Here is a 12,837-nt window from a genome sequence, read left to right as displayed (position 1 = left end):
TGTATTTCAACATGATTGCAGTTTTACATGTCGATTTACATGAGGATGTTTATATGGTTCAACCTCCTGGTTTTATTGATCCGGCTCGGCCTCAAGGCGCTTGTAAATTACAAAAATCTTTATATCGCTTTAAATAGTCCCCTCATATATGTGTTGTTTTTAGAAAGAAAAAAATGCTCCTGTAATTTAGAAGAGAAAAAAAACAGAGAAGGGGTGTCGCCTATTTAATGGAGTGATGTTACATTTATCAAACCGCCAAGGAACACACGACCAACATCGACCTACATTTACCATTACATGTGCCACAGAATGTATGAGAAGACTTATCCATGGATTTCATCGTCGGATTACTCATAACCTAGAGGGGCATGGATTCCATTTTTGTTGTGGTTGATAGGTTTTCCAAGATGCCTATTTTATCGCTTGCCAAAAGACGAACGATGCCCCATCCACCACCAAAATGTTCTTCAAGATAGTAAGATTACACAGGGTACCAAAGAGTATCGTTTCAAACCGAGATACAAAGTTTTTGAGCCACTTTTCATGGACATTATGGGCTCTTCGATACGACCTTAAAGTTCAGTACAACCGCACATCCGCAAACTGATGGTCAGAAAGAAATGGTTAACCGGACCCTAGGGAACTTACTCAGAACCAAGTGTAAGGACAAGCCTAGGATGTGGGACTTGGTTCTAGCTCAGGCAGAGTTTGCTTATAATGGGTCGATACATTCGAGAACTAAGAAGCCACCATTTGAAGTGGTATATACGAAGTACCCTAATTACACTCTGGATGTGGCAAACTTTATAAAAGAGGAATAAACGGAATGTGATCACCCAACAGTTGGCGAATGAGGATATGCAGATGTATCAAGAGGTAAACGAGACTCTTGAGAAATGAAACCATAACTTGAAGGCTAAAGTGGATGAACACCGAATTGACCTTCAGTTCGAAGTAGGAGATGAAGTGATGGTTTCCCTAAGCAAAGAAAGACTCGTCAGTGCCCTGAGCATCAAACTTCGATCAAGAAGGTACGGTCCATATAAAGTGAGTAAGAGGATCAATGCCAATGCTTATCATGTGGCCTTACCAAATTGGTTAGCCAAGATGTCACTAACCTTCAATATACGTGATCTCAGTCCGTGGAATCCAGATAGGTCCGAAATTTCTATTGGCGAATAGGGATCCAACGCTTTAAAAGAAAGAGGGAATAATAAAGACATCCTATCTAGGTCCTTTATACAACCCAGACCTCACAGATGCTCTCGTTAGTGCTCGAAGAATCATGGGTCGAATCAAAGTACGTAATGGGAAAATGAACCTTTGGCGAAAGCTTACCTAGGTTAATTGATGGTAGGCTAATCAATGGTAGCCGTATCTGTTGGTCCCTTGTAAGGTTGCAAATATAGTTCCAAGGGGGGGTTAGGAACTATTTTACCTTTTTAAAATAATTTAGGCAGATTTCTTTTCTTTAAGAAAAGTTTATCTAACAGCGGCACTTAGCACTCAGCAAGACACTGGCTTAGTCAACTAGTGACTAGGACAGCTTCGTTGCTTAGGTTAGGAAATAGCACTTTGAGTCTATTCCTGAACCTTCTCGTTGGTAGCGCACAACTCAGCTTGACCTCTTTTACTTGGTCAGTTTTAGTTTGTTTTAAGCAAACAATGTAAATAAGGAGTTAAGGTTTAGAAATACTTCACTCAGCAGATTTATCCAGGTTCGGCTTCTTCTAAGCCTACGTCCTATCCCCGGAACACTTCCGAGATTTCAAATCCTCTACTGAGCTCTTTAAAGGTAGAGCCTCAAACCTTTTACAATATCAGCAATTGAGTATGACAAGAGTACCTTCCTCTATACTTCTACTCAATCCTAATCTCTCCGCTGAGTACTTAAAACCGAGTACTCAGCCTCTCCTTTCTACTTCTAGAAATGATAATGATTTTGTCCTAAACAACAATTGCTAGAACACCTTAGATGATTGAAAAACAATCACTCTAGACTTTTACACAAATGAATAGACTTTGTAGTGTAAGAATTTTGCTTTGCTTCTGATGGAGAACTTTTGTATACGTTTGGTCAGCGTGACGACTTTTTGCTCAAAAGTTCTCTGAAGAATGTGGATTCTGAATGCTCTATTTATAGAGAGCTATAAGAGCTTCTGGTTATTTCGAATTTCGAAATAACCGTTGGAGGGAAACGGCTACAAGTCGTTTTCACTGAGTCTGCCAACAGTTCTCTTTAGCCAATCAGATTCCAGCGTCTTCTGTTCTTCGGTCAGTGTGACAGTATGTTCCTCCATTTTGGGTAATGTCAACCAGACAGCTTGCTGTGTCTTCTGGTTTTTACTTAAGGAGGAAATACTTTGTCTGGAAGCTGTCTTATGGTCATCAGCTGTCTTGTACGTTTTGTCGAGACAGCTCAGCAGCTTCATACCGAAGTTGTCTACGTGGATCTTCTCGATCCTTCTTTACTCAGCATGCGTCTCATTACTTCAACGGCAACGTTTTGAAGACACGCGGGCTGAGTGATCTTGGGTTTGTTTGACTTGGGTCTTGACTTCCATATATGGCTTGAGCCTTATGATCTTTATGTCTTATGATAAATTATAAACTCAACATTGAACAAACACATTAGTAACAATAAGCCAAAGCATTTAAACTTAGTGTGTTGTAGAATATTTACTTTTACTTAATTAATTTTGTCAAATCAAAATCTTGTGGAAAGGTGTTTCAACAGTATCCACTAGGGTTACTTTCTCTCCAAGGAGTTTTAGCATTACGTCCTTACGAAGGAGACAAGCCATACACCATCAGACATCGTCCTAATTATTGTCTCCACCATTCAGTCATATTTACTATTATGCCACTTACCCATCTTACCCTTTTGATCTCTCTTTTATTGTAACCCTAGTAGGGGCATTCACGTCCATAATCTTTGTTTAGGGAAAGTATTTAAATCTCACTAGTTTCTAGGGATGCTCAACTTTTTTATTAATCAAACAATATTTCTCTTTGAAAGTAAGCTTATCATACCTATATTTTGAGATTAACTCTTACTAGTTTAGCTAGTGAAGAAACTCTTTGTTAATTTACAATCAAAATCATCACATTCGTTTTTAATCTGTATCAATTCCCCATAAATGGACACTAAATTTATAGGAAAACAACATATTTTGAATGAAGAACAATAGAAAGAAATTTAGAAATTCTATTTTATAATCCCAAAATTAATTATATATATATATATATATATATATATATATATATATATATTTGGGTTTCCTACATGAATATCATAATTAACTATAAAATTACAACAAAATCGGATTATTAAACTTAATTCTGATAAAGTACGCTTTTACACCATAATTTAAAAATTCTAAACTCTAATTCATAAATTCTAAACCCTGGATAATATATCCTAGACCCCCAATTTATAAACTTTAATTCTTAAAATAGATTAAAATAATAATTTTATTAGTTTGACATAATTCAAAATTATTACTTGAAATAATTGTAGATAGTTTCTTAAAAGTGAATATGTATGTAAATCTCCTTATATTTTGGTTTTGGCCTAATGCATACCTAGCCCCCTAAAGTTGTCCGTTTTGTTCATTTAACCCCCTCACCTTACGGGACAACCCTTTAACCCCCTAAACTCCATAAAAATGGTATTTCTCACCCCCTTAACTTGTCCAAATTTGTCATTTTACCCCTTCTCAACTCATCGAATATCCTATTTACCCCCTTAACTTCATAAAAGTGGTATTTCTCACCACTTCTGATCCTATTTACCCTCTTAATTTCATAAAAATGGTATTTCTTATCCCTTTATAGTAGTAAAAAAAGTTCAATGGAGAAAGAACGAATAAAAAATACAAATAACAAGAACATTAATATAAACAAGTTAAATACATTATATGTAGGGATAATGTACCGAAATGGGCCTATGATTTTTGGGGAAGTATCAATTTAGGTTCCACTTTTATGGAAAACATAAATATAGGTTTAACGTTTAAAAAAAGTTATCAATTTAGGCTTCGATAACGGATTGTAAGGGGTGAAAAATACCACTTTTATGGAGTTAAGGGGGTAAATAGAACATTCTATGAGTTGGGGGGATAAATGGACAAGTTAAGAGGGTGAGAAATACCATTTTTATGGAGTTTAGGGGGTTAAAGGGTTGTCCCGTAAGGTGAGGGGGTTAAATGAACAAAACGGACAACTTTAGGGGGCTGGGAATGCATTAGGCCTTTGGTTTTTGATTTGTTAATGTGATCATCTTAAACAGGCCCAAAAAGCCCATAGGCCCAATCCACACAAAAAATGTATCGATTTATATAACCTCGTCTAGTAACTGCCTAAAAAGGGTAAAAATATATTTACCCACTGTCCATAAACTATAATCTTAAAGTCTAATTGGATCCATACCTTATACCTTAAAAGTCAATTAGTTCCTTAAAACTTCTAAAATAATCAATTAGGTCCTCCATCTATACTTTTAAAGTCACTTACGTCCTTCACTTTCTAAAATCGGCAATTAGATTCCTAATAACGTATGTTGAATCCGTCAATTGGATTGAAATAAAATTTAATTTGGTCGGTTTTAATTCTGTTCGGTTTTTATCAATATTTTTTGACATTTTAAGTTCAGTTAGGAGTTTGGTTTGAGTAAAAAAAATTTGTTAAACCCAAACAAAATTAATATATTATACCAAAATATGTAATTTTTTTTTTTAAATTCAGAACCTCATGGGCCAAGCCCAACACCAACAAATTTCCCCAATTATTAATCAGAGTTTCCAAATTGTAACTTAAAATCATATTGACTAGTAATTAACAGAAATGAATTAATTTCACAAAATCATATTAACTAGTAAATCATATTTGGTTGCCAGATTTGACTTAAAAAAATTAATTAATTTTAACCTCAGTTGTCCATAATCCAGTTAGATTTCACTTGCCAAATTTTAAAAATATATGTGATTTCTTTCCTTGAAATGCAATTTCCTCTATGAGCACATGCGTTATTTTCTTTACTTTTTATATAAATATTGCTCATAATTTTTTCTTTTCACCAAAGTTAAAAAGAAGTATAGAGAAAAAGACGAGGTTTAGAAGCACTTACTGCTCGACGAACATCTCTTCTTGGCCAGATAGCATATAAACATCTCTCTTGTATTGTAATCCTAGCAGGCCCATAATTTTTGTTTAAGGAAAATATTTAAACCTCATTAGTTTGTAGGGATACTCAACTTTTTATCAATCAAACACTATTTCTGTTTGAGAGTAAAATTATCATACTTATATCTTGGCATTAACTCCTACTAGTTTAACTAGTGAAGAAATTTTATTGATTTACAATCAAAATCATCACGTTCGTCTTTAATTTATATCAATTTTCCATAAATGGACACTGGAAAATTACATATTTTGAATCAAGAACAATAGAAAGAAATTTAGAAATTCTATTTTATAATCCCAACATCAACTATATTTATATATTGTTGGTTTTCTACATGAATATCATAATTAATTATAAAATTACAACTAACTCAAATTATCAAACTTAATTCTGAATAGGCCAGTATTTCTTATATATAACAATAAAGTATGTTTTTACACTCTAATTTAAAAATCATAACTCCAATTCATAAATTCTAAACCGTGCACAATATATCTAAGATCCCTAATTTATAAACTCTAATTCTTAAAATAGATTAAAATAATAATTTTATTAGTTTGACATGATTTAAAATTAAAATTTACAATAATTGTAGATAGTTTGTTAAAAGTGAATTTGTGTGTAAATCTCCCTATATTTTTTTTTTCAATTTGTTAATGTGATCATCCTAAACAGGCCAAAAAGCTCATAGGCCCAATCCACAAAAAAAAAAAAAAAATTTATCAATTTATATAACCCATCTAGTAAGTGCCTAAATAGGTATTTACCCACTGCCCAAACTATAGGCTTAAAATTTAATTGGATCTCTAACCACTTTAAAGGTCAATTAGTTCCTTAAACTTTTTAAAATAATCAATTATGTCCTCAATCTATACTTTAAAGTCACCTACATCCTTTACTTTCTAAAATCACCAATTAGATCCCTAATAACGTATGTTGAATCCGTCAATTGAATTGAAATAAAATTTAACTCGTTTATTTATATTTTCAGTTCGGTTTTGATCAAAAAATTTTGATATTTTTAAGTTTCAGTTAGCAGTTCGGTTTTAGTAAAAGAAAATCCGTTAAACCAAAACAAAATTAATTTATCATACCAAAATATGTAATTTAAAAAAAAAAAATAGAAACACATGGGCCAAGCCCAACACCAACAAATTTCCCCAATTGTTAATGAGAGTTTTAATATTGTAACTTAAAGGGTCAAAATACATGAATATCATAATTAAATACAAAATTATAACTAAATCATATCACCAAACTTAATTCTTAATATGTCATTATTCTCTATATATTATGATTTTACACCATAATTTAAAAATTCTAGCATCCAATTCATAAATCATAAACCCTAGAAAATATATTCTAGACTTCTAATTTATAAATTCTAACCCTTAAAATATATTAGAAGTACTAATTTTAGTAGTTTGACGTAATCAAAAATTATGATTTGACATAGTTGTAAACAGTTTTTAAAAGATGAAATTCTGTGTAATTTTCCTAACTTAAAATCATATTGACTAGTAATTAACAGAAATGAATTAATTTCACAAAATCATACTAACCAGTAAATCATATTTGGTTACCAGATTTGACTTAAAAGAATTAATTAATTTTAACCTCAGTTGTCCATAATCCAGTTTGATTTCACTTGCCAGATTATAAAAATATATGTGATTTCTTTCCTTGAAATGCAATTTCCTCTATGATCACATGTGTGTATATATAATCTATTGATAGTATTGATCAAAGCAAAGATTAAGATAATATCATAGTATAATATATAGTTTTTGTTCTTTCTTAATTTTCTGACCCTTTAAAATGGTGAGAATAATTGAAGTTAATTATTGAAAATATCAAATTTATAATCATTAATTATGAAATTTGCTAATGGTGCAGGAAGTATTTATCAGGATATTGTTCTTTTGCACTATTTTATTAGTGGTTGAAGGTCTTAATGTGGTTGATTTTGGAGCTATTGGAGATGGCCAAACTGATGATTCCAATGTAAGTATAAGATCAAGTGTTTGTTATCACACTTTTAATAGTGGTTCCGGACCGAACTAGTTCGGGACCACTCTGATGCTGCAATGTCAAGCTTAAATGTTGATGCAGCACCATTTGAATAGTAGAAATTTTGCAATCTCTACAGTAGAAATTTTAAGTCAGTTTTCAATCACTTTTAACGCTCCAAAAATTAAAAAATTGAGTCTTGACTTCCCCACTGATAATGTCAATTATAACGTTTTTCTTTTTGCCAATTAAATTCATGTTTTTCTTGCATGTTTGTAGGCATTTCAACAAGCATGGAAGGCTTTGTGCGAAGTTAAGGAGGGTACCCCGAGCCTTGAGATACCACTGGGAAAAACATTTCTATTGCAGCCGGTCAAATTTTCCGGCCCTTGTGCCTCCACCACAATTATTGTTCAGGTCATTGAAAATATCTCACCGTATCGTGGCCCACTTTTAGTAATTGCAAAAGAAGTACCCCACTTTTTTAAATGGATAGGATAAAAAATACCAAGGAGGCCAGTTGACTAGTCATTTTTCCTATTGTATAACATAATGTGAGTTGTATATTTTAGTGTGAGAAAATGAAGGTTGTACACCAAAGTGTGAAATACCACGTATGAAATTTACTTATAGCTGTATTATACTAGAAATTATATGTATTGGTGACGAAAAGTGTTTTGCCACAAAATTTGCACATTTGTGGCAAATTGAGAACCTGTGGGGAATTATGTTCGTGCCACAAAATCCTTTAGTGGCGAAACACTGATCCCGGGTTGAGCGGTTTTTTGTTTTGTTTGTTTTTTTCTTTTCCTTTCCTACCAAAAAGAAAAAAAAAAAGAGAACCTGTGGGGAATTATGTTCGTGCCACAAAATCCTTTAGTGGCGAAACAATGATCTTTAATGAGGAAAATTTTCCCTACAAAAAATCTGTTTCTTGTAGTGTAGCGTCCTCTTGTACTGTTCCCCAACTAAAAAGGGGCTTTGATATCTCAGATCACTCGTTCTCATCTGTTTCTCAAACAACTCCTTAAAATGCACAACCATATAGAGTTCCCATCATATTCTCATGTTGTTTCTATAATAAATTATCAAAATTATATGCATCTTGATGTTTTCTTTATATAATTTTTCTTTTTCATAATACATGTATATTGAGCAATTAATTTATGGTAGTTAATTAGTTGTATTCGGTGTGGACAGGTATTGGGGAAAATAGTTGCACCCGCAAGTAGAGATGATTGGAAAGAATGTCCATCGAATGGCTGGTTGTCTTTCTCAGATGTTGCTAATCTCTCCGTCGTCGGATCTGGAACCATTGACGGCCAAGGTTCTGTTTGGTGGACCAATCAGAAACTCCACAAATTTGTAAATTTCCTAATCTTTTATATATTTATTTTTTCTTCTAATTCAATTATCATATTCTCCTTTTTGCCTCCTAAATTCTATTTTTCCTTTACTTTTGTTACTTGAGTTCTGATATCTGTTATTGATTTCCTTTTTCATATTTCAGGGGAGTAGTGCTAATTGCGACGGAGCACCTACGGTGAGACTGTCGCTATTTCTTTTATATAAAGAAAAAGTTAGCCGAGAACATTAATTTTATCCCTTTCAAAATACATATCGGTGAAAATTCTCAAGGAATATAAAAAAAAATAAAAAATTGAGCTAGAATTTCCACAATTGGTTCCATATTAGACCATTCCGTACAATAATTCATATAATTAATCTTAGTTGATATATAGAGGGCGAGCCTTGGCGCAACGGTAAAACGTTGTTGCCGTGTGACCTGAGGTCACGGGTTCGAGTCTTAGGAGCGGCCTCTTGCCAATTAATTTGGCAAGGGAAGGCTTGCCCCCAATACACCCTTATCGGGCCGCCCTTTTTTTTTTTTTTTAATCTTAGTTGATATATATGATTATTGATAAATTTGACCCTTAGTATATTTAATTAATTACAGGCTATGCATTTCAGCAAATGTAACAATCTTCTACTAAGTGGCCTCACCCATATTAACAGCCCAAAGAATCATATCTCAATTAGTGATTGTAATAGTGTTTCCATCTCCAATCTTCAAATACAAGCACCCAAAGAGAGTCCAAATACCGACGGAATTGACATCTCTCAGTCAACATATGTTAATATTACTGACTCCAACATCGGAACAGGTGATTATATTTTGTAAAATTTATCTTTACATGATATAATTTCTCAATTAATTAGTTATAAATTGAATAGGTGATGATTGTGTTGCAATCAATGGCCAATCATACCATATTACAATCACCAATGTGAATTGCGGTCCGGGCCATGGTATCAGGTTCATATGGAAATTTAACCCTATTATTTCGAAAGTGAATGTGATGTTTAACTTTCTAAAATCCCCAATTAAGTCCTTAATGTATATTATGTTGTAGTGTGGGAAGTTTAGGAAAAGATGGAAGAAATGATACTGTAGAAGATGTTCAAGTTCAATATTGTACTTTCAATGGAACTCAAAATGGAGCAAGAATCAAGACATGGCAGGTATCTATATATTAATTAATTAAGGATTATAAATAAATTTTTTTTAATTTTTTTTTAATAAAATACGTACATCATTTCATAGATAAAAAAACATATACTTTTTGAAACTCCAAATTTGCAGATAAACACTTGTAATCCAATCTTCAGCATTTAAACTTCTCTGAATCTTCCGATCTGGATCTCTTCTTTTACAACCAGGTAGACGTAGTGATCTACCATTTCTGCTCTTGCTAAAACAGAAAAATGTTACAAATAAAAAAATAATAAACAACAAATGCAATTGAAGCAAATTAAGAGATCCTGTAAAATATATGCAATCCAAATAAAACAATCTTAGTGAACAAAGAAAAGAAGCAAAGAAGAAAAATAAAAAAACATAACAATACAAGGAGGAGAAGGATGACAATCTTCCTTCTCCCTCCTCAAATAAAAAACTTTGAAAGAGAACAACAAAAATGATCAATTGATGAAATCGGTAAAAAGCCTGGAAAATTGAAGAGAAGAAGGAAGTTTTTCTCTTAATTCTCTGGAATTGCCTATTAATTAACTATATAAAACATTTATAATTAAGTTAGTATTTATTTAAATATCATGTCTTATTAATTTTCTTATACTTTTGTATATTTTTTCAGGGTGGATTAGGGTTTGCAAAAACAATCAGTTTCGAGCATATCACATTAATAGATACCCAAAACCCTATACTTATTGATCAATACTATTGCGATGGGGGACATAATTGCCAAAATGGGGTAATTTTCTTACACTTTTTTGTGTAATTAATGAACTCAAAATGTGATTAATTAATGTAAATTTTAATTTTTTTTGCAGACAACAGCAGTGGTAGTGAGTGATGTTACATACAAAGATTTCCATGGAAGTACAATAGATAATGAAGCAATTAAATTGGAATGCAGTGAGATTATAGGATGTAGCAATATCATCATGCAAGACATTAACATAACATCTTCATCATCTAATTCTCAGACTCATGCTTATTGCCAAAATGTTCATGGTTCTTCTAATTCCGTTCAACCTATTGTTCCTTGTCTAACTTCACTAATTAGCTAGGTGTTTCTTTTTAATTTTACTCTATACAAGTATACAAAGTACCACATTTTTGTTACAATCATAAAATAAAAGGAAGTCTTGGTTTTCCAACATAATACCAAAGTTATATAATCTCTACAATTTGTTTAATACAATTATTTAACTTCAACTTCATTTTCATTTTCTCGAACAAAATGAAATTAGATTTTGTTATGCTTCGTTTTTCGGCGTTGGTGCTTCATATCTGCTAAAATTCTTCTTATCCATATCACTAGGTTGAATGATGAACATGCATGGAATATTTTCAACTTCTGCAATTGATTGTGCCACAATTTCTTGCTTTTGTGAGATCCATAAAAATACCCTACTACCAAGACTAAAATGGTAACTAGAAATATTTTTCATGACATCTTTTGAACATGCTCCATCACTGTCCGAAAAACTAATTAGTTAAAAAACTTTCATTAGTTTTTACCAGATTCCAAAATCAACATGTCCTTTGATGTATCTTAGACTAAAATTGTAACAAGATGTATTTACCTATACAATGTACCACATTTTTTATACAGTCACAAAATAAAAGGAACTCTTGGGTTTCCAGTATTATATCAAAGTAGCATATTTTGTAACTAATGATCAATCATGCGTAAGGATTGCCCCATGTATGTACTGAAGATCAAGTAAATAATTCAGGTAAAAGCCTTTGGCCGACACAAATGATTCAAGCATTTTGTGTAACTTACAACACCTACCAGTTTCTTCAGTTCTTCACCCTGCTTATCAATTTACATAGAGCTAAACATATATATTGATGCAGAGCATTTCCAACACGGGCCGAAAAGAATATCCCATTGCGGTAAAGCCCCAAGCAAACACATGGAGTGCTTGCTGTGTCAGAGGGTGACACGCGGTGTCGTGCTCCCCAAACTGTCTGCCTATAATTTGAACATTTAACACGCGGTGTCAAAAGTGACACCCCATGTCACCTTACTTCAGTGACGGCGAACTTTCTTTCAACGATGGAATGTTGATCTTCAGCAACGAAGAATTAGCTTTTTCAGCCCAAGAAGAAGACAAACAAGATTAAGGGACAAAGGGAACCATGGCTGCCCCAATCTCTTACACCTCTTATTTACCATTATGCCATTTTTACTTTATTGATTGTCTTATAGTTTTAATTACCTAAGTGCCATTTTGGCATGTCATTCGTATCTTACCACTTATCACTCTTAAATATTTGTAACCCTAGCCGTTGAAATAATAAGAAGGAGAAGAACAATGTTTTGTTTCTGAAGAAGAACTCCATGGAAGGAGAAGAAGAGACTTTTCATAGTCTCAAGAATACGAATTAAAGAGTTGGATTTTTTCTGACTCAAATATATCAAAAGGCTTGGTGACTCTTCATTTGACCAGGGGTAATTCGGTCATTCCACTGGAAGGAAGGGCATTCCGGTCTTTTATGAACCTTGGGGCATTCTAGAAGCTGTCCATATGCCTTAGGGTAGTCACCATACACTTGATCATTTCTTAGTGTGATGATCACCATTCATCATATCCAGATTTGATCAATGGTGATGATTCACCCACTTGTCTTGTACCTTTTAGCTTAGCCTTCAAGATTACTTGATCAATACACCTAGTAACAATATAAATGTAATAGTTAGCACATTGTTTATCTTAATGAGAATATGTCAAATTAAGTGATTCACTCATTCAAAATTAATATGCTGTCAGAGCAAACCTAAGATAAAAGGCTATCCTTTTACTTACCCATTATGGCCGGACCAATGATCACGTCCAGCAGCCCTTACCACCTTCCTCAGAATGAGACCCCGGCGTTGTCCCTGGTTTAGCAGGTCCTCACCGGGCCGAACTATCATCAATGGTCTAGAGCTGTCAAGGTAGCTCTAATGTCCAAGAACAAATTTGCATTTGTTGACGGCACCATCACCGCACCTGCAACCGAAGACAACATGTTTAGTCAATGGGAAAGGTGCAACAACATGGTCATATCCTGGCTGAATCATGTAGTTTCACCTACCATTGCAAGAAGTGTAATGTGGCTCGACAAG

At 33.2% G+C, this 12,837-nt stretch overlaps 1 protein-coding gene across 1 annotated transcript; it reads left to right on the top strand.

The window, feature by feature from the left end:
• The first annotated feature begins 620 nt into the window (after positions 1-620).
• Positions 621-10,786, top strand: LOC136203869 (probable polygalacturonase At3g15720). Its single transcript, XM_065995090.1, has 9 exons — positions 621-761; positions 7,082-7,189; positions 7,475-7,612; positions 8,396-8,560; positions 9,153-9,360; positions 9,431-9,512; positions 9,610-9,718; positions 10,351-10,467; positions 10,547-10,786. Exons 1-9 carry the CDS (start codon positions 621-623, stop codon positions 10,784-10,786), a joined length of 1,308 nt encoding a protein of 435 aa, XP_065851162.1.
• Positions 10,787-12,837: the final 2,051 nt, after the last annotated feature.

Source organism: Euphorbia lathyris, chromosome 8 (genome assembly GCF_963576675.1).
Source record: "Euphorbia lathyris chromosome 8, ddEupLath1.1, whole genome shotgun sequence".
NCBI classification, from domain to species: Eukaryota; Viridiplantae; Streptophyta; class Magnoliopsida; order Malpighiales; family Euphorbiaceae; genus Euphorbia; species Euphorbia lathyris.
This window is presented reverse-complemented; position numbering and strand designations above follow the sequence as displayed.

What these genes read in the sequence shown, in the direction of transcription:
- LOC136203869 (XM_065995090.1), top strand. Translation starts at nt 621, where the DNA reads ATGGTTAACCGGACCCTAGGGAACTTACTCAGAACCAAGTGTAAGGAC. An exon ending in CCACCACAATTATTGTTCAG is followed by an intron (nt 7,613 to 8,395) that starts GTCATTGAAAAT and finishes CGGTGTGGACAG; the next exon opens with GTATTGGGGAAAATAGTTGC. An exon ending in TGACTCCAACATCGGAACAG is followed by an intron (nt 9,361 to 9,430) that starts GTGATTATATTT and finishes TAAATTGAATAG; the next exon opens with GTGATGATTGTGTTGCAATC.